Source organism: Arvicanthis niloticus, chromosome 2 (genome assembly GCF_011762505.2).
Source record: "Arvicanthis niloticus isolate mArvNil1 chromosome 2, mArvNil1.pat.X, whole genome shotgun sequence".
NCBI lineage: Eukaryota > Metazoa > Chordata > Mammalia > Rodentia > Muridae > Arvicanthis > Arvicanthis niloticus.
The window spans coordinates 8642781-8669500 of NC_047659.1; the positions used below are offsets into that span (position 1 = coordinate 8642781).

The following is a 26720-nucleotide window of genomic DNA, read 5'->3' on the forward strand; positions in this document are numbered from 1 at the left end:
CTTGATGTCTTTGTCGAGTTATTTTATCTTGCTGAGGAGGGGCCTGGGAGGGACTCCACCAGCCCTGCTGTGATCCCAGCTGCTGGGTCCAGCAGACCGAGGTCCTTAGGAATCATAAGGCCTCTGTCCATGGCTTGGATGTTTGGTGAAAAACAGGCAGTAAAGCAGGACCTTCCTTCCCCATAGTGCTGTGAGAGAATTAACAAGAATTAGATGTTCATCATAGACACCAATACACGGTACCAAAAACATTGTATATTACTACTCAAGAACGATTTAAGATTGCCAGGGATGCCTTAATCTCAGTACTAGGGAGGTAGAGGCAGCGGGATCCAGAGTTTAAGGTCATCCTGGCTGGTAGTGAGCTCCAGGTTAGCCAGGACTACAAGAGGCCCTGCCTCAAACTGGTGACACCAAAAACACAGCTTCCTCAAACCCGATGTCTTTTTGACTTTTTCTTCCTCGGACCCTTGTCTTAGTAGCAGACACATGCCCAATTCTATTTCTTGGTTGTTCGTGAATTTTGTCACTAGAACTTAGGGCCTTGAGCCCCGGGTTGGTTTTACAGTCACCTAAGTAGGGCTCACATTATCTTTGGCCAGATGATGAATGAATTGGCATACTTAAAAAAAATAATTTATTAATGTTAATTGCAAAAGGCCTACATGATTTTGTGTCTGTGTGGAATGTTTACAGGGACCCACTTAGGACTCGGCAACATTGGTAAATGTGCTTGCCTTGTAAGTGCAAGTTTGATTCCTGGAACCTGTGTACTGGCATGGGGGCCCTAGCTTGCAACCCCAGCATTGAGAAGGCAGAAGCAGGAGGATGCCTGCCAGTAGATGAGTGCTCCCAAGGTCAAGGAGAGGCTCTGTTTCAAAGATAAAAAAAGTGCTTGCCATCCAAGCCTCAGGATAACCTGAATTTGGTCTCTAAATCCCAGGGTAGGAGGAGAGAGCCCGCCCCCAAGAGATGTCCCCTGAACTGTGCACAGTCCCATGACATCCAAACACCACATACACACACACACACATGATAATAATAATAATATTTAAAAAGTGGACAGTGTCCCTAGGGAAGGCCCATTAGACCTCACTGAATGGATGACCTTTGAGCAGATACCTGATAAAGGGACAGAGAGAGGGAGGGAGCAGCAGGGGGTCGAGGTCCTGAAAGGGGAGGGTCTAGCAGTAGGGGTGGGGATTGCTCAGGAAAAAGTGAGGGAGGCCCTCAGGGAGTTCCCATGGGGTCTTTGGGATGGGTCAGCAATATGGCTTTGTGTGCTGGAGGGACTGAGCACCTGTGTGCTGATCCAGGCACTGCTTTTCCGCTACCCTTGCCCTTCTCTCTAGGTGGGCAAGCCCCTGCCTCAGTAACCTGCCTTTTTGCCAGGCGCTCCCCAGACATAGCTATGGAAAGCCTGTCTCTGGTGCAGAAGGTTTTGGGGATAACTCATTTTTCCCTGACACCTCAGCTAACTCTCCAACCTCTAGATTAGAAGCTGTCACTCAGCCAACAGACAGTCCCCTGGACACATCTACTTTCTTTCTGATTTTTGTTTATTTGTTTTGTTGGGTGTTTGTTGAAACAGGGTCTCATGTAGCCCAGGATGACCCCAAACTCACTACGTAGCTGAGGATAACCTTGAGTGTTTGAATTACAAGCACAGGCCTCCATGCCCGTTTAGCCTTCTCCTTTCAAAACAGATTTAGGTGAAGCCAGGCTTCTGCACACTCCTCTGTAAAGGACAAAAGAGTAAATATTTTTTGGCTTTTCGGGACATCTCGTTTCTGATGCAACTCACTCCCTGTGCTTTTAGAGTGCCAAGACAGCTAGAGACAACAGGCGACTACAGGTGTGCATTGCTCCACTGAAACTTCACTAGCAGGGCTGAGTTAGCTCAGTGGTAGAACTGTCTCCTAGCAGGCTCCCCACCCCTGCCGTCCCTCCCACCTCAGGGGGGGGGGGGCTCTTCCTGATGCTCACATTTCAGGTTATTTCCACACCATGACATTTTCTTCTTTTTTTTTTTTTTTAAAGATTTATTTATTTTATCTATATGAGTACACTATAGCTGTCTTCAGATACACCACAACAGGGTACTGGATCCCAGTTATAGATGGTTGTGAGCCACCATGTGGTTGCTGGTACTCAGGACCTCTGGAAGAGCAGTCAGTGCTCTTAACCCCTGAGCCATCTCTCCAGCCCAAAATTCCAAAATTGTCTTCTTTCACCCACTTACATGAAAGCTGGAAAAAAGGCTGAGGCTGAGCAGCGCATGCCTTTAATCCCAGAACTTAGGAGACAGAGGGAGGTGGATTTCTGAGTTCAAGGCCAGCCTGGTCTACAGAGTGAGTTCCAGAACAGCCAGGGCTACACAGAGAAACCCCCCAACCCCCGTCTTAAAAAAAAAAAAAAAACCCACCTCTGCTTTAAGTCACACTGATTGGACCTCCAGGATGAGGGTGGGAGGGCGGGAGGATGGGAGGATGGGGGAGAAGGCATATGGAGACAAGATGGCCCAAGCCCACCATACCTCATTTATCTCAGGCCTACCCATGAGAATCTTGAGATGAACACTCCTCCTGAAAACTCAGGGGTCAGGAATCAGAGCCTGGGCTGTTTCTGCTAGATTGTTAACTTTTTGTGAACTTTGTAGCCCTGAAGAGGACAGGGCCTCACCCTGGGGCTGAGGACCAGCAAGCCGGGTGCAGCTCTCCCTGCTGCAGTCCTGCGCATGCTTCCCATGCCTCACCCAAGCCTCTCTCTGGGTTGTAAAGATACCGTCTGGTGCATCACCAGCTATTCCTTCATGAACTCAAGTATATTTACTCTCCTAGAGACTCCCAAGGCAAGAATAATACCCCATTTCACAGATGTAAGCGTGGTGGCCAAGAGTCAAGCCCACGTGGCTGCTGAGCAAGCTCACAAGGCTCTGAGCTGCTGTCAGTCTCAATGTTATGGCTCAGCAGCAGTGTTGAGGAGAGAGGCCAGAGATTGATGGAGCAGAAGGGCTTGAGGAAGGGAGTGAGGCATGTCCCTTCCCCAGGGCTCCATCCTGCTTTTTCTCCTCTGGTCCCTCTGAGGCTGTGAAACAGGTTAGTGAGCAAAGAGACATTGAAGCATTGTTGGCTGGTTAGTGGGGACCAAGTTTGTCCCAGGTCACCCACAGGAGCTGTTGGCTCATAAAGGAGAAGTCTCCAGAGGTGTCTCTGCTGGCGCTGCAACTGGACCCAGTTCCACAGCTGCCTGTCACCTCCAGCTGCCATTGGTCACAGCACCATCTAGCCACCCAGCCCCTGGGGCACCTGACCCCTGAGGCTCTTCCCACCATCCGTGCTGGAAAACAGCTCCGCTTGGCAGGTCATTCATTAAACTCCCTGATGCAGCTTTTCCAAGAAGTCAACAACCGGACTTTGTGTCCCTCTCGGTGGGAAAGGAGAGCCAAGGTCTGGCCTGGAGGTCATTCTCTGTTCTGGCCATTCTGCCCAAACCTGGGCAGTAGCACAGTGGCTTCCAGTGCCCAACATAAGAAGCTACAGAACCAGGACCTTAATACACTCCCAGCTCCTCTGTCAACAGCTGCTCCAGAGCCCCTGGTAGCAGAGGACAGGAGACAAGAGGAGACATCTCCACAGTTATGAGCATGAGCTAAGTGTCCATATGTTGGGGGGGGCCCCCAAGATCACATACACTGAGGTTACCCTTCAGTACAAGTGAGCACAACAGTCTGAGCCTGTACCTTTAGAGACCGCCTGGTTGCCATGCATGCTTTGGGGGGCAGTAAGCATGGGTGGGAGGGGTGAGGCAGAGGTGGAGAGGTAACAGTGGTGGTATAGAAGCTAAGACAACAGAGGGACCAAGGGAAGGGACCAAAGTTCCTTCTTCTTGGAATCATCCTACTGGAGACATCAGGCCTCTGTCACATGCTAACATGACAGGGATGTTTATGTTCAACAGATAATGCCCAAGAGGAGGGTACTGGCTTCTCACTCTGATTCAAGGAGAGGTGGAGACGGTCAAAGTCTTGTTAAGAAATCGTGACATCAATCCAAGGGGCTGGAGTGATGGCTCTGCACCTGCTGCATGCACAGGCCTGAGGATCACTTGAATGTCAGCACCTGCATGACAAGCCAAGTCCTTCGCCTGTAGCCCCAGCTCCAAGACAGACCTAAGGGTGGTAGAGGAGCACTCCCCATGATAGAGGAGAATGTCCAGTGATAGAAGAGGACTTCCAGTGATAGAGGAGAACTCCCAGTGAGAGAGGAAGACACACAACACTCTCTTCTGGACTCTGTAGCAGTACCCACAAGTGTATACATATTCACAAAGACACATACACATGTGCGAGTGTGTGTGTGTGTGTGTGTGTGTGTGTGTGTGTGTGAGAGAGAGAGAGAGAGAGAGAGAGAGAGAGAGAAAGGAGAGAGAGAGAGAGAGAGAGAGAGAGAGAATCTCATAAGTCCCAGGCTAGCCCCAAATTCACTATATAATTTAGGATGACCTTGAACTCCTGATCCTCCCACTTCCACCTCCCAAGGATCAAGATCACAAGTATGAGCCACCATGAGTGGTGTATGTGGTGCTGGGGACTGAACCTAGGGTTCCATGTACACTGGTTGATCACTGTGCCCGAGCTGCATCCTCGGGCCTGTAGCTGAAGGTATTTTATGAAACCCATCTCGTTCACTTTGGGGTCTTGCTATCTAGACAGCATTTCTTTGCCTTTTGAAACGGGGTTTCACAGTGTTGCCCTGCCTGCATTCAAACTCAATCTTATCTAGTGTCTGTTTCCCAAAAAAACGGGGACCACAAATCTATGCCACCAAACCCATCCTTAGTCCGTATGTTTAAAATATAGTTGTCCAGAAGTCCATGTTCAACACAGGGCAGCTTCCTGGCCCTCAAGAGTGTCTACTTCAAGTAGCTCAGGTGGTAGTGCACTTGCCTGGCATGCACAAAGCCTTGAGTTCAATCCCTGGCACTGGCAAATACAATAGACTAATGAAGCATAGCCGGGTGAAGCAGGCTGTAACCCCAACACTCAGAGGCAAGGGCAAGAGGACCATGCAAATATGAGTCCAGCCTGGGCTCCATGGAGAGTACTAGGTTAGCCCAGAAGTATATAATAGACCCCATCTTAACCCCATCCCCCCAAAAGAGTCTATACATTGTGGTTTCTTGGACACATCTCTAGTTTAAACTCTCCCACAGTGAAGGCACATGAGGGTGCTGACTCCCACAGACAGAGCCAACACATCTTATACCTTTCTTGTTGCTTACACTGTAGTAACTAATATTTTTGAAAATATTTTTAGGGTTTTTTTTTGTGTTAAGAAAAATTAAGAAGTTACAAGGAGATATAGAAACGTTCCATATCCATGGACTGTCTTGTCTGCTCTCCTAAGATGATATGTAGAGTTATGTATATAGATTTCGGGGTAGGGGCGGTGCTTAGCCCTGGGTTTGATTGTCAGAGCCACACACAAAGCACAACAGGTAGGGACAGGTTCTCATGTAGCCAAACTCACAATGTAACCAAGGTTGGCCTTGACCCTGATGCTCCTGCCTCCACCTCCCCAGTGCTGGGCTTACAGGTGTGAGCCACCAAAGCTGATTCACACGGTGCTAGAGATGGAACTGGGGGCTTTGTGCATGCTGGGCAAGTGCTCTCCCAACTGAGCCCCAGTCCCAGCCCCAAGAGGCTTTTTACAGACACTGACAGGCAGTTTCTGCTGTTTTATGGAAATGCCAAGGACATGAGCTAGCCAAGCAGTCATCTCCTAAATTTCTCTCTAAAGCTACAAGAATGAAGACGGTGTAGAACCAGAGTGATGGCACATAAACAAACCAACATGACAGAACACAGGCGCGAGAGACAGACACACACTTACAAAATCTTTTAGAACAGTCGTAAGTTAAGGGGAGGGGTGCAGTGATGAATCGGCAAGAACTCTCTCCCCCCCACTTCCCTCTCTCTTTCTTATTTGTGCCTTGGGGGTTCACATGCATCCCTGGTGTCTATGTGGATGCCAAAGGACAACTTTAAAGAAATGGGTTGGTCTTCGTCTTGCCCTATGTGGGTCCCAGGGGTCAGAGTGAGGTCATTAGCCTTGGTAACAACTGCCTTGCCCTGTTAAGCCTTCTTGCTGGCCCATCAAAGACCTTTAAGAAGGGTGTGTGGGACCTGTTCTGGTTTGTACTTTCAGGAAGCTTCTGGCAGCTGGATAGAGGAAGGACTGGGGGATGAGCAAGAAAAGTCCTGTGGTCTCAGTAAAACAAAAGGCAGAGACTGGGGCCGGGGTGGGGGGGGGTGGGGGGTAGAGACGCTCAGAAACCAAGAATTCAAGGCCAGCCTGGTCTACAATAGCATGTTCTAGACTAACCAGGGAAACATAAGTTGTTTTGTTTTGTTTTGCCTTTTTAAATCGCTAACCTAGATCCATAAGGAGCCCTGACTTTGCCATGGGAAGGGGGAAAGGTGAAGGTCAAAGGTCATAGTGACTCCTTTCCAGGGGCAACCAAATTCCAGAACTAGTTTGCAGAGTGAGAATGGGCAGGCCTGAGTGTCCACCTCGAAGACGGAGGAATGCAGAGAACATGGCTCCTCCAGGACCCAGCTGGGCCCCTGCAGTTAACCCCCTGCTTCCTGGGGCTCATAAGTCAACTGCTGGCAGTATGGACCCTTCAGACCCCCCATGCCTATGTGTCAGTCCTCTGGGCTGGTGTCATTTCTGTAGTAAGGAGTAAAGGTTCCTGCTGCTTGAGGCCCTGAGACCACAGTTCCTGCCTGTACCAGTTCAGCTCAAACCTGAGTTAGAGCAAAGGCTTTTGGGCTGGAATTTGGCTGTGCTCTGGGCGTGCTGTGTGGCCTTGGGAAAGATGTACCCTCTCTCTGTTCTGTTCCTGTCTGGAGGATGTGGATAAAAGTGATATACATAATGTGTAGCAGGTAAGATAAACACTGGAAATTTTTATGTGTGTGTGTGTAATAGATATAGCTATATAGCTATATAGACATATAGACATATATATAAATATATAGACATATAGACATATAGATATTTGCCCTGCCTTCAGGGCCAGCCCTAAGAAGCTGAGTCAGCAAGTGAGGAAAAATGACCTTAAAGTGGCATCTTCTTTTTCTTGATCCTCACTAGTCTCCTGTCTGTGAGGAAGGCCCAGAACTGGTCCAGTGGACCCCCACCCCCCAGGTCAGCTGCTCTAGAGTCACATAACAGAAAGATTCCTCAGGCATCTGTCCCCACCTGGCTCGCTGGAGTTTCTAACCATCATGGGCCACATCTAGCTTGGAGGACAGGGCCAGGAGCTAGCTCAAAAGAATCCTGCAACTAGAGTTTGTAAATGTGTCTGGCACCTTCTCCCTCCTAGAAGCCCCGACAGCTGCTGTTTCTGACCTTGAGAAAAAAACAGGAGACAGAGTAAGGGGCTTGGCTCAACCCCCAGAAGACACCCAGAGTCTAAGGGTCAGGCAGTAAGGCAAGCTGGGCAGGGCATGGGTGTGGAGCTGGCTGAGGCTTAGAATCTCGGCCTACCTGTGGGACAGTGACCTTGGCCATAATCCTGGGTGTTGAGGTTCACTGGGGCAGGGGCTGTCCCGTGTGCTGCAGGGCTCAGGCCAAGCTAGGAAGCCTCTGGCATGGCCTTCTAGTTCATGTGGGCCACAAACCCCGGTTTCATTTTACAAGGGAGCAGCTTCGCCTCTGTGAACCTCAACCTTCCCCATCTTCTGATGGGTCAGCAGACAGCCAGGCTTTGATTCACTATTTACTGGGAGCCCAGGGCGATCTGGGCAGGTGCCAGACCGAGGAGAGACAGCAGAACCTTAAGATGGCATCTCCAGTCTACCTTGGCCAACTCGTTTGCGTTTTCTCTTGTGAAGCCTTGGCTCTGGCATGTGGGCTAGCGTTATGGGGAGCGAGGGGCTCTGAGAGCAGATGCTTCAGTCTGTAAATGGCGTGGGTACACAGCCTCTGAGCCTAAGCAATTTGCATCTTCACTCCCGCCTTGCTGCGCTTTCAGGGGTTCTTGCAAGACGGCTGCGATCAGCCTTGCTAGTCACGCGGGTTCCAACCTCTGCCGCCCTCCCAGGCGCCACCAGCGGGCCAGGATCAGGGGACCTAAATTGCAAGAGCCCACGCCCGTGCGCCCCCGGGAGGTTGTGCTGGCGCCGGAGGAAGAGGGAGGGGCCAGAGGGAGAGAGCGGCGGGCCACGCCCACCCGCAGGTGACCTCGAGCCCTGAGAGGCTCGGAGCGGGGGCCGGGCCCGGGGGCGGAGCCTTTCTCGCGCCGGTCCCCACGTGTCCCAGGTTCCTGCCCCCCCAGGGCCTGTGCTTATAACCCTGGATACGCACCTCTCCCGGTCCTGCTCTGCCGTCTGCCACTGCCGCCTGGGCTCACTGGTAAGAAGTTCCGGGGCCCTCTTGATCCCCACTCTCTATCCAGGGCCTCACGTCCGAGAAATCCCAGAGGGAGAGAGCAGCTTCGGGGGTGGGCACAGGGCGGCCCCCGAGTGACCGCGCAGTTGGTGGAAGGAAGGAGGCTGATGTCGGGGTGCTGTGACGCACACGTTCCTCCTGCCTAGGGAACCCATGGAGGAGCACAGGTCCCAGGGTCTCGGGAGCAGGTGAACTATCGAGGTCCCGTCTGGATTTTCCTTCTTTGATTCCTGTGTCCTGCAAAGGCTTCAAGTAGAGCCCCGGATAGACCAGAAGGTTGGGGGCTTGAGATTCCGTCTCCCTGGGTCAGACTCACCGATCTCCGTACCAGGCTTGTTTCTCAAAGTGAGCAAAAGGTCCAGTCCCTCTTTGCCCTTAGGGGCTTGGGCGTGTGCCTTTCTCCTGAGTCTGACAGTGTCCTGCTCAGGTGGGCACGTGGACCCTGTCTTCCCGGCCCAGGTCCTAGGTTGTGACTGGTTTCCCTTCTCGGTGGGGTGCAATGCCAGGCTCAGTCAGGGTGGGGCTTCTTCTAGTCAGGTTTCCTGCTAGCTGGCTGGTTCTTTGGGAGGAGCCCCTTTGCAGGAAATGTCTGTTTCTGGGTTGTTAACAGCTTGGGCCCCTCTCCAGGAAGGCAAGATTACCCAAATAGAGAACTCTCCAGGAGAACTAACCGCACTGTCAGTATTCCCGTCTGTGAAGTGGGTCTGTCAGGCTGTCTACAAGTGCAATGGCAGGAGCAGACCTGCCCTTTCCCCAGAGGTAGGGCAGGAAAACCCTTCCTTTGATCCCTCCCCTTGCATCTCCTCTACCTGGCCAGTGATCTAGCAGGGGATACCTGGGGTCAGCCTCCCAGCTCCGGGGCTGCTAGCCTTGTGCCTGGACACAGAACACTTGCCGTCCAAGAGTTCAGTGAACTGTTTTGAGAGCTGTGGCCAGGGTCTGCCCAAGTGAGCTCACTGGGTCTGGGATACAGACCTGAAAAAACGAGGTTCCTGCCACACCCCACACCCCCACCCTGGGACAAGGCCTTCAGAAGGAAGGAGACAGCAGAGAGAACCAAGAACTAGGCCGGGGAGAGACTGGAATAGCCTCCATTTCAAACTCCCCCTACCTTCTCCCCCTCCCTCAGGGTCTTTCACCGTAAGCCAGCCAAGACTTGGTTAAACATGTCCCCTACCCCAGCTACCTGCCTGCTCTGAGCTTAGGAAGCCAGACACTCCAGGAGCCTTGGGGTGGAGCCAAGCCCAGGCCCACCTGCTGCACCAGCATTTTCTCACGGCCCATCTCGTGTTTACCTTGGATGCCCCTGGGTCAGCCGGATGCCTCCGTCGGGCTGTGAACGCACAGCTCCGGGTGAGCGGCTTCCTTGTGGGCAGCCGTGTAGAAAGAGATGTCTGGCTGAGCTCTGGGTCTGAGGCATTGGTTTTTGTTGAAGGCTTTGGGCAGAGTTCATTTCCCAGGACCTGGCTCCCTGCTCCTTTGAGGCTGCTTCCTCCCTAGACCTAGAAAATGGCCGGGCACCCAGAGCCTTAGTTGGTAGCATTAATTGAATGGATTGGTGTGTTCTTCTAGTGTTACTGGAGCTGGTAGCAGGGCCCTGGCTGTCCCTGAAAAGCTTCGCTCTGCCAGCTTTCTCCCCGCCTCCCTCCCCGTAGCCCAGTTAAAGAGACAGTTAATAGTAAAAGGTGGATGAAGGAGATCAAGTCAATATAGCCACCCTGGGAAGTAAAGCAGAGAATACCATCCCAAGCCCACCTTTGGCATCCTGACACAAGGTTTTAACTGGGCAAGAGGCATCAGGAATTGCTCAAGAATCCAATCCTGTCCAAGGAGTGGCCCGGCCATCATTATCTTATCTAAGTGGTCAGAACCGTGTAACAGAGGCTCTTGGTTTGTTTGCTTATTTATTTTTGGGACAAGGTCTCACTCACTATGTGGCCCTGGCTGGTCTGGAACCAGGCTGGCCCTAAACCCACAGAGATCCCCTTGCCTCTACCATCCAAGTGCAGAGATTAAAGGTGTGCACCACCATGCCTGGCCTCTTGGGAGAAAGGTTCTTTCTCTCACTGTTCCCAGAGCTTCAGGTATTCCTTTCCCCCAGCTTGGAAAGTTCCTGGGAAATTCTAATTCCTTTGGATTCATTGTTTCAGTAGTTTGAGAGTCAAAGAGATGGATACAAGTGTCTGCATGCCTGCCAAGACAGCTACACTAGATAAGGGCTTGAGTATCTCTCACCAAAGATTAGTAAAACCCGTTTAGTCTTTCTACTTGCCTCCTTTGAGCATGAAGTCACAAATCCCAGTCTATCAATGGAAACAGGCTAGATCCAGTAGAAGGATGGTGCGCCTCTTGCTGATCAATATTGGTATTGCAGTCTAGCTTTATCAGACACAAAGGTGCAGCTGTGAACTGAGAGTCATCTCAGGGATCTTCCGGGCCAGGTACAGTCAGAGTTTTAAAAGAACAAAGTAATGACAGACCAATTAGAACTGAGTAATGAAGGCAGCAGCTGGAGCGGGGGTGGAGGAATGGCCCAGGTAGCTGTCTGTAGTCGGAACGGGAAACAAAGGGCAAAAAAATCCTAAGAACCAAGGAGTGGTGGACAGTCTGTAATCAGCCTGGGCTCGTGTTAAGTTAGCAAGGTGACACTCTGTGGCATCAGCCAGAGTCAACAGGCCAGTGACCAGGAAACACCTATTAGTCCAGCCAAGGTAGTCCCCAGCCCCAAGGAGGCTTGTGAGACTAGTGTGACAAAAGTCACATGCGTGTTATCCTCAGGGACAGACTGCTACTGACACCTATTCAGATTGAGTTCCAAGATATATTTGTGTCCAGCTCACAGGCTTGTGGCTTCAAGCCCAGCATCCTTGCTAATTTCTAGGCAGGTGTGTGTGTATGTGTTCGCACGCGTGTGCACATATATGCACACGCTCAGGTGCACACCATAAGTACACAGAGACACTTTCTCAGGTACCCAGTTTTAGGGGCACAAAGATACACACAAGTGCAGGTACACACATTGCAAGCACGTGTGCTTCTAAGCACACAGTCCTTGCTGGACACACCCCTTCACACTGCACAGTCCCGGCTGAGGTGGAGCAGGCAGTGCAGGCGTGTGACCTGTCTGTGGAGCCCTACCTCCCTTCCACTCTCGTGGCTCCGGGTGTCTTTGGAACAGACTAGAGGAAGAAGTGACCGTTAAGAGCTGGGTGAATCTGCAGGGGGCATCCATTCCCTGGATGCCCTAAGATGCCTGAGATACCCTAAGATCCCTTATCACTCTGCCTAGCTTTTCCCTCTGGCAGGTCTAGAGGGGTATCCAGGCTTGTCCTACAGAGGAGATCAGTAGGGCACACAACCCAGCTGATGTGGGTTTGGGCACCTGGCTACTCCCAGCCTAATAAGACTGGCAAGTTCCTTACCCTGAGCCTCAATTCAGTCTAAATTGGGGCAAACGCCTACTTTAGGCAAAATCCTGAAAGGATTAGACATAAGCTGTACGGATTTAGTATCTTTTGTTTTATATCTGGGGATGGGGACAAAGGTCAACATTGGTGTCTTCCTCAATCACTCTAAATTTCCCTCCACTTCCTGTTTAGTTCATGTGTTACTGATGGGGTGTTTTGACTGCCTGAATGGCTGAGTGCTACATGTGTGTAGTGCTCACAGAGGCCAGAAGAGGGCACCAAATCCCCTGGGACTGGAGTTACAGACTGGTGTGAGCCTCCCTGTTGGTGCTGGGGCTCAAACCCAGGTCCTCTGCAAGATCAGCCAGGCCTCTTAACTATGAAGCCATCTCCCCAACCTCTTCTCTACCTTGTTTTTCGAGACATGGTCTTCCACTGAACCCAGAGCTTACAGATTTGACTAGAATGGCTGGCTAGTGAGTTCCGGGGCTGCCTGTCTCTGCCTCTGGGATTACAAACCAGCACACCCAGCTTTTAAAATAGTTGCCAGGGATCTGAACTCAGGTCTCAGCAGGTATTCTACGTACTGAATTACGTCTTCAGCTCGTGTGCTTATTGTCTGAAGCGTGAGAATGACTTCCCTGGTAATGGATACAAAACTTGACAAACCGGATGATTTGCATACATGAAGCTAGGGGATAGGGTGCAGCTCGGTGGTAAAGTGTATGCTTAGCAGACACAAGACTGGATTCTATCCTCCACACCACCACAAGGTCTCCATATCTCCTGGCAGGCCACTCACAGCATCAAGTAGCCACAGGGGTCTCAATTCACATTTCCTTTTACAGAGTGGCTCACCCGGCCAGGAAGACAGACTACAGACACCAGGGACCTGTACCTATAATCCAAGGTATTTTCCACCTTGGTCCTGCCTCCTTTCTCCCTCTTTTCTTCCATCCTCTATGGCCAGTTGCCTAGCTGCAGTTGCCATGGGCACCATCTTCTGGCTTCAGGGTCAGGGCCTGCTGAGTCATCCGGCAGCCCAGGTCCAGGGCAGCTGGTGGGCAGGCAGTTGCTGCCTGTTGGAGATTGTCGGCAGCCAGGAGTATCCGCCTGTGCACCAACAATATTGTTCCTGAGGTGTTTGCCTTTTTAAGTCCAAAGGGCAGTAAGGCCTGCCAGAGACCTCCTGGGGCTGACTAGAGAGTGGACTTTGGGGGATATTTGGGGGAACTGCATAGTCTTTGCTCCAGCTCCCAAGGCCACCTGCAGCTGTGGCTAGCTAAGCCCGCCGCTTAGTACTCGGTGCCCTGGGAAAGTCGCTGGAGCCCGAGGACTCCAGTACTCGACGGTACTCAATGGGCTTCAAGGTAGTGAGGGCCAGATGAGCCTGCTGCTCTCTCTAGGTTTGTGGAGGCCATTGTCCTTCCCAGCAACATCTAATAAGGACCCTAGCTGACCCTAGGGCAGTGGTTCTCAACCTTCCCAATACTGAGACCCTTTAATACAGTTCCTCTTGATGCGGTGACCCCCGACCATAAAGTTATTGTCATTGCTACTTCATAGCTGTAATTTTCTACTGTTATGAATCCTAATGTAAATATCTGATATATGACCCCTGCTTGAGAACTGCCGTTGTAGTGGAAATGTGAGACACGGAGACCTGGGTTCATATCTGGCCCTGCTGCCTACTGACATTGTAATCACCTTCGTGGTGGCTGAGCTGCAAACCCTGAGCTTCCTCTAATGATGACTGGTTCATAATGGCACCTACTCTCGGGGCCACATGCAGGGCATGCTGGAATACACCCCGAGGGCTCTCTTGGAGCCTTCTGGGCAGAAAAAACAGCTGCGGAGGCAAAAAAGACAAGACAATCCTAGTACCTTCTGGAAGGTTCTGTTAGTTGAAAGACAGGCGTATTGTGGTAGCATGCCTGTGGGGGCTGCTGGGAAAAACCTTCAGGCTACAGAGAGAGGCACTCTGCCTGTCTCACTCCTCTCTGAGCCGGTTTCTCCATCTGGACTCAAGTGAATCTGTCTTTAAGCCTTTATAGAGTTGAGCTGACAGAGATACTAGGGGTCTCTCAGATCCCTCAGTTACTACCCCTTGAAAACAGAGTGTGACAGGGTACCTCTGAGAGGAGTCTGGGACCAAGTGTCCTCTCCCATGACCTCTTGTCCACCCAAAGGCTGGAGGCGGCATCACTTGCTGGACAAGGAGCCAAGCAACAAAGCCAGGCCTTTCACTTTGACCTTGAGCTGCTTGTTCTATGACCTTGACCACTGAAGCCTCCCTGAAGCCCCACTGTCTACCTACTTCTGGGGTCCTTGTGGAGGACCTTGTGGGGTCCTTGTGGAGCCCGGCACATTTTGCTTTGGCAAGGAATAGTTCTCAAGGGGGCAGCACGTCAGCTGCCGTCTGCTCTAGCCCAGGCCCCTTCCCCACCTCCCAGTAAATCCATCCCTCAGGCACTGGCCTTGGTCCAGCGCTCAGTCTCAAAGACTCACTTCAGCTGGGAGGGTCTGGCTCCAAGATCTGCCTCCTTACTGCTGGCCTCAGCTCCCCCGCCCCACCCCCTGCCAGCAGCATTCTTGGATCCCGTGTGGGGCATGTGCAGAGCAGTCAGGTCAGGGTCCCCCAGGAGGGGTGCGTGGGGGAAGGTGGAGATTCTGTTCCCAGTAGTTCATCGTTCAAGGGATAAGGTTGTCCAAGGCCTTCCGGATGGGGCTGGAGCCAGGAGGGACCGAGCAGGGTTGACCTTCTACTTTATACGTAAATCCTTCTTGCTCCTTCCAGACAAGATGTCCAGCAAGGGCTCTGTGGTTCTGGCCTACAGTGGCGGCCTGGACACCTCCTGCATCCTCGTGTGGCTGAAGGAACAAGGCTATGATGTCATCGCCTACCTGGTGAGGAGGTGCCCTGTATGTCTGTGGGTCCCTCAGCCCTTCCATCCTACCCCGCCTCCGTTGCTCCCCGCACTGCCCGCACATCACCATCCTCTACTAAGCTTTTTATCTCTGCAATCCTCCTGAGCTGGAAGGGAAAGGCCTCTCACTCGCTGAGCTGCCTCCATTCTTTGACCAGAGAGGGCTGGCTCTCAGGAAGGTGATAGCGACAGAGGCCACCAGGCGCGCCTTTAGCTTGTCACCGTTCTTCCTGTGTTACGAAGGCACATAGTCCTAGCCTTTCCACGCAGCTTCCTCCAAACAGCCTTTAGTTCTAGGCTGGCAAATAGCTCATCAGAGAGAGGCTTTCTCGGTGCTACTTCCCCATCCAGGGTCTCGCGCAGACAGCACTAATTGAGCCAGCGGCACTTACGTACGGTCCCTCGCAATCTCGGAATCCATAGTTGTGATGTGGTAGTCAGGCCTGTGATTTAGAAACTCCAACCTAGCGCAGCTGAAGGAAACAGAACAAAGCCAAAACCAAAAGTCAGTTCTTGGCTCTCATAGCAGAAGTCAAGGAGACGGAAGTCTTCAGGCACGGCTCGATCCAGGCACCTGCCCTGCTTGCTCTCCAGTTGGCTTCACTCTTGACCTTTTCACAACCAGCGAGATCAAAACCCAGCTGTCTCAGGCTCACTGGCTGGTAGTGGAGCCCAAGGCTCCTCCCACTGGCTGGAGTCCTCTCTATGACTGCATCTGGGGTACATAAGGGGAGGGGAAGGCATAATGAGCTCCCACCACCCTGGGGAGAGGATCCTCCCAAGGAAGAAAGTCTTTTGCTTTGGATAGTGACCTTGGCCTTGGGCCATGAGGGGTCTCTGCAGTGGTCAGCTGGCCCTATTACCTGCTACAAAGGACTAGGAGGGTTAGGGGAGGGGATGGAATTCCCTTTGCTCAAATTCACCTGGTGAGTGGCAGAGGGGTGTCTGTGTGTGTGTGTGTGTGTGTGTGTGTGTGTGTGTGTGTGTGTCTCTCTCTTTCTCTCTCTCTGTGTGTGTGTGTGTGTGTGTGTGTGTGTGTGTGTGTGTGTGTGTTAGCACTACAGTCCCCAGAGTTGACACCTGGCAGATTGAAAGCTGGGCAATCTGAGACAGGAACTTACAGCTGAGCCTTGGGAAGATCCAGGACATGGAGCGCAGAGCCTGTGGGTCTGGGTGGGGACACAGGCAATAGGCCAAACTCCATAGGCAGAATGGGTTTAGCACCTCTGGGCTCATGCCTGCTGCCTACTAGGCTGCTGGGATAAGCTGGTCCCCTCCTGTGGCCAGGGCAGGTATTGCATGGGCTCAGGGAAAGCCTCAGACCTGTGGATCATTACATGTGTCTGTCCCAACCACCTGGATGCAGAAGCAGCTTAGCCAGGGAAACCAGTGTCATACACACCCAGCCATGCAGCCTCTCAAGTCACCCTGCAGTTCCTTTCCTTCCTTCTGCCGCCTCACCAGCCTGAGGCACCACTTCTGCGATGGCTGTGTGGGAGGTGGCAGGCCGGGTTCACCCAGGGGCCTCACCATCTCCCGCACCCTCTCTGCCCTGGGCTTACTGGCCTCTGTTTTTGGTCCACAGGCCAACATTGGCCAGAAGGAAGACTTTGAGGAAGCCAGGAAGAAGGCGCTGAAGCTTGGGGCCAAAAAGGTAGGATTTAAGAGGTGGGACACGGGCTGGAGGTCGGGCTGTGGCAAGAGGGGCACCAGAGCTCCTGTCCCCTGCATCTCCTCCAGGAAGGCAGGGTCAGATGTGCTGCTTTCAGATGGAGAAGTACCACCCGACATTTATTTGTCTGCCTGTCCATCCATCTACTTACCTACTAAGCTACCTACCCATCTACCCAGCCTTCAGTCCATCCACACCTCTGTCATCTGTCCACCCAACTCCCCATTCATCCTTTGGTTTGCCTGCCCCTCTTTTATCTGTTCTCTTTTTCCATCTGCCTGTGCATCCATCTTTCAACTGTCTGTCCACCTACTTGTCCTTCCATCCTTAATAGACTCAGGAAACTCCAGCTGGGCTCAGTGCTGGCTGTGTCTCTGACCTCCCTCCAGTAGACAGGACTCCATGGTGGGTGTAATCAATGGGGAAGGTAGGTCCCAGGTGGTGCCACTCGCAGGTGGGTCTGTGAACTGCTCCTAGTGCAGTGAGCTTGACACTTGAACCCTTTCACTTGGGGAGAGAATAGGAGACACTTCAGAGGTAGGAAAGGCTAGCCCACCCACCTGGTCAGAACTGATCCCTCTGCAGGACACGGCCAGTTTCGTGGCACTGCAGGGCTCCACAAACATGTCAGAAGGGGCACTGGGGAGCAAGAGTCACAACACAGGTCACACTCTGGCCAAAGCCTGGAAGGAGACTTTCCCTGCACATGGGTGGGGGGCTGCCTCATTCTTATTTAGGCAGAAGGAGAACACTCGTGAGTGCCAAGGACAGGGGTGAGCGTCAGCCAGTGTCTGCACAGGGACTCGGGTGTGGTGTTTCTTTCCCCTCGGTTCCTCTGGTCTCAGCAGCCCTCTGTATGCCTCTATTGAGTCTGCTTGCTTAGGACATTCGGTTTTACTATCAGTACATTTCAAAAAATACTTATCCATTTGTTTTTATGTATATGAGTATTCTGTCTTCAAACATGCTCAGAAAAGGGCATCGGATCCCATTACAGATGGTTGTGAGCCTCCATGTGGTTCTTGGGAATTGGACTCAGAACCTCTGGAAGAGCCGCTAGTGCTCTTAACTACTGAGCCATCTCTCCAATGTCTCCCCCCACCCCCATCGTAACTTTCGTGTTGCCTATATGAAAGCAGCCTTAACAAAAACAGCAAATAGCACCCCAGTGCATGATGCAGTGTGTTATATAGTTTAAATTTTTATTATGTGTATGGGTGTAAGTATGTCTGTATACTGTGTGCGTACCTGGTGCCTACAGACATCAGAAGAAAGTGTTGGAGCCCCTAGAACTGCAGTTACAGATGCTTGTGAGCCACCATGTGGGTGCTGGGAATCAGAGCTGGGTCCCCTTCAGGAGCAGCTGAGCCACCTCTCCAGCCCTCAGTACAACTGGTTTTCACTGGTCTCTGTAGAAGGGTCTTCATTCCTCAGGACTGGGGTCTCAGAAGCCCACATGTGGCATCTTGGCCTGGATGTTTAGAATGTTCAGCAGAGACCCTGGCTTTATGTACTTGCTCTTCCAAGCCCTTTCCCCTCACTGGATCTAGCAATCGTGACAATGATATCTGCAGTTATCAAGTCCCTTCTAGGGAAGTTCACCTCTGGTTGATAGCTTCTGTTTGAGATCTTAGGGGATACCAGAGTTTCATCCTGTTGGGAAGGATGCTAGATGGTATATTGGGATTGATTAGTAATGTCTACCATGAGTGCAGAAGAGAGAGCAACAGTGTGGTTAGCTGGAATAAACTAGTAAAAGGCAGGTATAGCCTCTTATGATTTTATGTGGCTATTGTTACGGCTAAGGGCTCCTGGTGTTCCCTTTGGTCCCCAATCCTTGCTAGGCTCCCTCTCACAGCTGCTCTCCCCATAGGTGTTCATTGAGGATGTGAGCAAGGAGTTTGTGGAAGAGTTCATCTGGCCTGCTGTCCAGTCCAGCGCACTCTATGAGGACCGCTATCTCCTGGGCACCTCTCTCGCCAGGCCTTGCATAGCTCGTAGACAGGTGGAGATTGCCCAGCGTGAAGGGGCCAAGTATGTGTCTCACGGTGCCACGGGAAAGGTAAGGCCAGGGATGGGTGGGTGGATCTGGTGACTAGAAGGAGGGAAGGATCCCAGAGCTGGCCAGGGTGGAAGCTGGGCTGCCTGAACAACAGTGGTGGTCCCTTCCATCTGCGTGCTGAGTCATCTATGCTTGGGCTCCCAATGGAAGCCTTGTCACCTGTTTGGTAGACCTGTCACAAGGTTACACGCGCATCAGCCCCAGATAAAGTCACAGCATATGTCACCATGGGATCTAATAGAAAGAGCTAAAAAGAGTTGGAGAGCCGGGTGGGTTCTGAAGGCCGGAACTCTAGGGACGCAGTGTAACCTGCTCCTTCCAAAGGCCCAGAGGACTGTGTTTGAAGCTCATTCCTTTGCTTGTAGGGGCCTCCGTGGTGATTCTTTGTCTATGTGATGTCTGTTCCTATCTCCTTTCCTTAAAAACTGCCTTCCCCTTGGGGTTGGGGATTTAGCTCAGTGGTAGAGCGCTTGCCTAGCAAGCGCAAGGCTCTGGCTTCGGTCCTCAGCTCTGAAAAAAAAAAAAAAAAAAAAAACCTGCCTTCCCAGATAACAGACACCTTAATGGCCTCTCTGAAACCCAGCTCCCTCTGTGAAGACAAAACAAAGTCACATTCAGAGATCTGGGGTTTAGACTTGGCATTATTATTATTATTATTATTATTATTATTATTATTAAAGACAGGGTCTCTCTATATATAGCCATGGCTGTCCTGGAATTCTCTTTGTAGACCAGGCTAGCCTGAAACTCACAGAGATTTGCCTGACTCTGACTCCCCAGTTCTAGGACTACAGAGATATACCACCACCCCTGGCCATAGCACCTAGCTTTGAGCATCTCCTTAGCACATGTACAGCACAGGCTGAAGAGGACTCCATGGAGATAGGCAGGGCTCCTAACTGCAATGATGACTCCTAAGAGTGGGCTCTCAAACTTAGTGGATGCCATAACAATAGCCTGGGACAGGCTAACCATCCTGCCATCTGTAACCCATGAGGCTTACCACCTTGCTGATATGGGGCTGGGGATAGTGTTGGGTACAGGAGACATGCAGCTAAGGCTGGCCTAGGAGAGCTCACCTGTGGGTGACCCCAGAAATAGCCAACAACCAGGATGGCACTGGGAACCTGAATACCTTCATTGTCCTGGATTCTGCTTCAGCTGGCTTATGGCGGGTGTCTCAACAGCAGGGTGCCTCCTGGTCATCAACATATTTGAGTCCCTCAAGTCTATCTCCTGCCCTTGGGAAGCCCAAGAGAATGGCACCTGATAAGGCTGCCAAAGGGCAGGGGTCGGGAACCTTGGGGCAGGGAATAGGAGGAAGAGTCCCCTGTCTTCATGGTATTCTGTCTTCATTGTACTCTGGGGATGAACACAGGTAGACAAATTTCAGAACCAGGGAGCAGTGTGTCTCTCAGGCAAGACGCTGTGACAACAAATGGCCCAACAGGGACACAGAGTAGCTGTGGGAGAGATGGCAGAGTATGAGCCCAGTTCGGGCGGTTCGCCCCCAAAGTATGGTGATGAACAACTCTCCTGAGTAGTAGCTGTGAAACGGGGGAGACTGGTCAGCCGTCTTCACACCCCCAAGGGTCCTAGTTTTTGCTGGTACCCAGTCTGCTTTGCTGCATGCTAGAGGACCAAATGAGGAGAGGCAGATGTTGCAGGCTACATGGGCAGCCGGTGTGTCCCACCTTCCCTAACCAGCCATGGTAGCAAAGGCGGGAGGTTAGACCCAGGGCTCAGAGCTATGCACTCAGCTCAGCTAGCATGCCATAGCATCCCTATCTGTAAACGAGAGTGAAAATAACACCCAGCTCCCGGACCACTTAGAACAAGCATCTGCAGAATAAAGCCTCTGAGCCACTGCGTCTTTCCAAATGAACCGAGCTGGCGGCAGTGAGCTCCCCACCTTGGGAGGCATGATGGCTGGGGTCAGGACTCTGAAGGTCCAGTCCATGGGAATTAGCTGAATAGAACAAAGGACTATATTTTCTTTTGGTCTTGAGTGAGCAGAACCAACCCAGCCAGCCACAGACTGGCCCGCATAAGGTGGTCACTTGCTGTGCTATGCGAATGTGGCCATCAGAGGGCACCAGAGGCTTAAGTTTGAGGAAGTGTATGGGCACCAGTTGCGGAGATGGTGAGGACAGCAACCCAGGGCTTGAGTTCACTGCAGCCGTTTTACAGGGCTTCACCCACAGAGCTCTAGATTTTTCTACATGGGTCCCAGAGCTGCTTTGAGTGAGCCTGGCAGTATCCCCACTGTTTATATGGGAGATGGTCCAACTTGAAACATCTTAGGGCCCCTGAGACCAGCAGCAAGAAGACCAGTGAGACCACCAGGAACCAGTGACACTTTGGCTCTGCTCTCCCTGGTCTGGGTGTCCACAGGGATACTTCTATGCCTGTCTCCACGTGTACATGGCTCCGAGTGACACACACCCCACCTCTTTCTCCAACCCACGGCCTCTGGAGACAGTGTCTAAGTACCACGAGGTCCTGGGACCAGGCTGGGGCTTAGCACTTGGATGCAGTGTCTGACTGTCTGGAGCACACACTGGTGACTGCACATGTCAGAAAGCAGTTGTCCCAGGAGAACGGTAGAGAGGGTGACCAAGAGGCAGAGCTGGGTTCGGGGTGAGGAGATGCTGAAGGCTGGTCCTAACAGGAGATTGGCAGAATCCTGCTGAGGAGGGAAGACTCTGTAGCCAAGGTGTGAGCAGGATACTGGAACCCCAGAGCAGAGAGAGCCTTGGGTAACCCCAAGAATGAGTTTCTGGCTTTTGTGGAAGGTTAGTGATATGCCTATAGCTGTCTTGACCTGGATGGTCTGGGAGCCATGGCCTGAGGTCATTGTTATAGCCTGGAACTTGTTATGTAGACCAGCCTGGCTTAAAGCTCGGATGCCCCTGCCTTTCTCCTGAGTGGAATTTAAAGGCTTAGCCAGGCTCCTTGTTTTCAGTGATTTCACTGTGTGCCCCAGGCTGGTCTTGAACTTGCCATCCCTCTGCCTTAGCTTCTCCCCACTTGGAGTCTTTACAATATATATATTTTTTAAATTTTGTGTGTGTGCCTGGATGACGTGTGATATGTATGTTACACATGTGAATTAATCCACAGAGGTCAGAAGGAGGCATTGGATCCCTTGGAACTGGGGTTACAGGTGGTTGTGGGCCACCATGTAGATGCAGAACTCACAACTTCTACAAGAGTGGTCTTAACTGCTGAGCCCTCTCTCCAGCCCCAGCACTGAGATTTTATATGTTCATTCTTGTATGCCAGGCCGTGATGCAGCCAGATGGAGGCGCTGTGGGACTGAGAGACACTGAGCCAGCAGGGGCATTGGCAAGATGGTGTCGGACATTCTGGAAGAGCAAGAGTTAGCCAAAGACACCAAAAGGCAATGTAGCCCAGGGTGTAGAGACAGCCAGTGCAAAAGCCCAGGGGCAAGGCGGGTCTCCTTCCAGCAGCCTAAACCAGGGAGCATCATTTATAAAGGCATCTTTCTTATCCCTGGTAGCTCTACTGTGACTGGAACCCCAGCCACCACCACCCCATCCGAGATGCACAGAGCATGAGTGCCCAGCCTCTAGATTTGAAAGAAAAGCCTGGAAATACGAGCCGAAGACTCTGGGGGTGCAGGGGTATTTTTGTAAATGGCACCATCTGCAGGGCTATCCCAGGACAGATGGGAGGCACCTCCCCCCTTCCCTACTCTCCCATTCCCATGGGCACTCACCGTGGTACACGCAATGTGCTCATGCACCAGTATGTGGACATGCGTGTGTGACTTGACACTGTTCGCCTCCCACCCCCCACCTGGGCATGCTACCCATCACTTCAGCTCAGCTTCCCCAGCACCGGGAGTCCCTCGCAGGCTTGATAAAGGGAATGCAGGGCCCTAGGCTCTTGCCTAGGACAGACTTTAAATCAAGAAAGCCTGTTTGTCCAGCTTCTCCAAGCTCTCAGCTTCTGAACAGATGGGTGTCCATCCCCCTGCCGTGTCTGGGGCAGCAGACACCAGCCCAGTCGGGCCTGGCTCGGGAGGCACAGGCTGCCTTTTGTGTTGGCGAAACCTGAAGCCGTGGGGAAAGAGTGGCCAGGCCAGGTAGCACATGGCCACGCACAGCAAAAATCAGCTTTGTGCTAGAATATTCTGGCTTCCCAAGGGTATTGCATGTGGATCCCCGAGAAAACACTGCTCTCCACACCTCTGCCTCAGTGTTCCCACCTTAATGGGGAGATAATGGGCTCACACTGCCCACTCAGGATGGATGTGGTGCCTGTGTGACCCTGGGCACTGTCTCCCCATTTCTGGTCCACTGGCCCCTTTGATTGTCCATGTATAGGAGGTGCCCAGTGTGGGGACTGACTGGAGGGCATGGCTGTGGGGCCCTGTGTCCGAGAGGCTCACTGATAGCGGCTCTCCACAGCTCCTGGCTCTGTGGGGAGGGGCTGGAACCGGGCTTTCTGCATCACCTGACAAGACTCTGGAAAATAACATGTTATTCCCACCGCTGCCTGACTGCGCCCGTGCAGTTTTCACAGTAGGCGAAAGGGGCCTCTATTATTTCACAGTGCCTGAGCCTCCCTCTCTGTGAGTGGCAGAGCAGGCAACACGGAGGAGACAGCATCCCTGGCAGCCTGGGCCCACCCTGCCTCTTCTGCTCTTGTCTCATGGGAGTGCTCACGATGACCATATACAGACTATGAGACTTGTCCAAGGGTGCCGAGGCCCCGTGGCTGGGGGTCTGGCCCTGCCTCAGGGGGAGCACTCATCTGCTTGCCTTATCTGCATGACTCTTCTGGGCCTCAGTCTCCTGTTTGTGCAGAGAGAGGCTGAAAGCAAAAGGCCCTTCTAGGTCACTTAGTTCTGCTCCCCACCCCCCAATAACCAGTATAGAGTTGGGGAAACTGAGACCTAGGGAGAATTACCACTTTGTGGGTGTAGATCAAAGCCTGTGGTCGGGGCAGCTGAGGGGCTCATGTTTTCCTATTTGGAGTCTCTGTAATTCAGGTCTCCAACCCCAGAGGAAGCACACTCTTACGTGCACGCCCTGGACTGTGCACACATGCACACGCCACACCTCCAACAGTGCACACCCTCACAGACAGGTCTCTTTATGTGCGTGTGCTTTGCTGTCAGCCGGAACCTGGTTCAGGCACTGCCTCAGTGCCATCTAGTGTACTAGCCTTCCTCCAACCATATACATGTGGACAGAGCATTGTAGCTCATGCGTGCTGAGTGCCGCTTGGTGAAGCTCTGGTCAGGGAATGCCCCGGGTTCCAGTCCTTGACCGTCCCATGGAGCAGGATCTGCTTCTTTGGTCTCTGTCCTTTAAACAAGATAACACATGTCAGGGGCTGACACATGGGAGGAGAAGAAAGCCCTCTGCCGTTTGTCCTCCATCTTTGATCCATCCTGTAACTCCAATAAACCCTTATCCTCTATTCCAGGGGAACGACCAGGTCCGCTTCGAGCTCACCTGCTACTCGTTGGCACCCCAGATTAAGGTAAGAGGTTGCTTCTCTCCTGGTGGTCTGTGCAAGCAGAACACGGAAACCCAGTGACATGGGCAAGGTCCCTGACTCTTCTCTGGGTCACCCCATGGTGCCCATGGCTCCTAAAGAACACCAGCAGACAGGAGGTGGTGGCAGTCTCCAGGAAGGCCACAGTCTTCCTAGGCACTCTCTCCTCCTAGAGGGGCCATCTGGGTGCCCGGGGGTGGGGGGACATTGGTATCTTTGATACTCCCTAGGTGAGGCCAGAACAACTTGAGATTCAGTCTCTTGCTGCATTCTGATCTCTTTCTGGATGTTTGTGGATGCCCCCTTCCATGTCTCAGACTCTTCTTCAGGGTCTCAGTAATTGACTGTCCCTGCCTTTGGCATGTCCTCTGTGGTGTACATGTGAGTATGGACCAGCCTGTTGCCTCCGGTCACCCTTGACCCTGCAACCTGACTGGTCCAGGGCCTCTGTCTACTTCTGCATTCATTTATTCATTTCTTCCCTCATTCATTGCTTCAGTGTTAACTAAGTGTCAGGCCACAGAGGCAGTTGCCAGGGAACATGCTGACTTTTCTAGTTGCTTTAATTTAAAAAAAAAAAAAAAAACACTAAAAACTGGGCATAATGATACACACCTTTAATTCTAGCAGTCAGGAGGTAGAGGAAGGTAACTCACTATGAGTTAAAGGACAGCCTTGTCTATATAGTGAGTTCCAGGCCAGATAAGATCCTATCTCAAAAAACAAGGAGAAAGAGAGAGATTGGGTAACATAATCATTTAATGTTTTATTGAACCCCATGTATCCAAAAAGTTATCTAACATGGAATTGGCATTTCCCAAACTGCTAAAGAGGGATTTATTTATGTCTTTTGGTACTGATGCTCCAGTCCCAGTCTTTTTGGCTGTGGCTGCATCTGCATTACGAAGCCTCAATTTGAGCTCCTTGGTAACCCCAGGAGACCTAATCCTTTTCCAGGCCCCTGGGCTTCTTCCTCTCTGTGGCATGCCTTTCCCTGTCCCTTGCATGCACTGCCAGCTGTCCCCAGCCTGGGGACGGAGCTGGCCTGGAAGTGAGCGGTAATGAGTTCTGATACATTTGACCCCTGCAGGCCAGGCCTCCAAAGGCGCCCAACACAGTAGCATCTTGTAGCATCGTGCGGGGCCTCTGGCAGAGCCCCTCCTTCTACCTCTGCTTCTAGTTCCCACAGCCACTTGTAGAGGCTGGGGTAACTATTCTCTGGGTCTTCATTTACAGAGGCCAAGCCAGGGGCTGTGGTGGCCTAGGGGCAGGGGCCCCAGCTAGTTGGTCCCTGGGAACCCAGCCAAATGTGGAATGCTCTCAGGGCTGGGCCTGACTAAAAGGTGCTGTGTTGGGACTGGGGGGTTGAGAAGCGTGTGTCCGAGTACCACCACACCCCACAGTGTCCACCACACCAATGACATTGCACTGGATGATCCGCTGCGTTCAGCTTCTCAAGGACCTGCCCCTAGCAGGGCCTCAGTGGAGTAAGTGTGGCTGGAACTCTTCCTCAGTCACCTCCCTCTCCGAACAAAAGGGGGGACCTCCGGCAAAGGAAGCTCTCTCTCACCGCAGTTCAGTTTACCAAGGGTCATTGAACCAGGAAGCTCACCTCCTTCAGACAGGTCTCAGCTGGACAAACTGAGGCTGGGAATGATGCACAGCTATTAGATCATAGAACACAGGCCTTTCTACACCCCAATAGTGTTTCCTTAGTCTCCTTAACCACTCCCCCATGGGTTAAACCTTCTGAGGGACACAGAAGGGAACTCTTTACCCACCCCCCAAAGGGGTGTGTGTGTGTGTGTGTGTGTGTGTGTGTGTGTGTGTGTGTCTGGACTTTCTGATGTTCTGACCCCTTTGTCCTGTCTCCAGGTCATTGCCCCCTGGAGGATGCCTGAGTTTTACAACCGGTTCAAGGGCCGAAATGATTTGATGGAATATGCAAAGGTATGTCTCTGCTTCTGTGGGGCTTTTGGAACCAGTGGCATAAGGCCAAACTGATCCCATATGATACAAGATAGAACCTCTTCCCAAAGCATCTGTCCCCCGTATAGGCCTTGTAGATAGATGTGTGCTCCATTCCTTAGGCGAGCATCTCTGAGGTGACCCCAGTTTGCTGAGCTGGGAGGCACTGGGCTGCCTGTTCTTGTTCTAAGGGAAATAGGAATCCTTCATGTCACTTCACGTCACTTCTGTAGTGTTTAGGTGTGGGCCCCCAGGGGACTGCCAGGAAGGGAGACCCTGAGCAGAGAAGCTGTTCTCTGCACCTCAATTACCTGGCTACTAACTGTCCCCCAGTGCTTTCCCTGGAGCAAGTAGAAGCTCCCAGGCCAATGTCAGACAAAGCGACAAAGCCTTTTGTGGCGCCTGCCTTTTTTTTTTTTTTTTTTTTTTTTTTTGAAATACAAGTTGCAATAAAACATATTAGAAGTTTTACATCAAGATCCTTAGCTGCTCCCCAGGGCACCTTTCTTTTTAGCGACTCGATGGCAGCACTTGACAAACAGCCTCAATCAATCAGACAGGGGGAAAAGCAAGTCGGTGCACACACCAGAAAATTGCTCAGGTTTTTAAATAGCAGTCGCTGGGGCTGGCTGTGCAAGCTCCCTGCAGCCAAGGTGCCGCGTGGTAGGGGACGCTGCGGGGGAACACGGGCTG

At 52.0% G+C, this 26720-nt stretch overlaps 1 protein-coding gene across 8 annotated transcripts in view; it reads left to right on the plus strand.

The window, feature by feature from the left end:
• Positions 1 to 8040: 8040 nt before the first annotated feature.
• Positions 8041 to 26720, plus strand: part of Ass1 (argininosuccinate synthase 1) — a 49105-nt gene continuing 30425 nt past the window's right edge. For 7 of the 8 annotated variants that reach the window (XR_013108502.1, XR_013108504.1, XR_013108503.1 and 4 more), the window contains exons 1-7: positions 8324 to 8423; positions 12715 to 12776; positions 14664 to 14773; positions 16379 to 16447; positions 18339 to 18527; positions 23988 to 24044; positions 25935 to 26009. Coding sequence is in view for 2 of the 8 variants with exons in the window: in XM_034494980.2 (XP_034350871.1) it covers positions 14669 to 14773; positions 16379 to 16447; positions 18339 to 18527; positions 23988 to 24044; positions 25935 to 26009 (495 nt within the window). In the remaining 6 variants the exon portion in view is untranslated. Of the gene's footprint in view, positions 8424 to 12714; positions 12777 to 14663; positions 14774 to 16378; positions 16448 to 18338; positions 18528 to 23987; positions 24045 to 25934; positions 26010 to 26720 lie in introns of all 8 variants that reach the window. The other variant, XM_034494981.2, reaches the window with a different exon arrangement.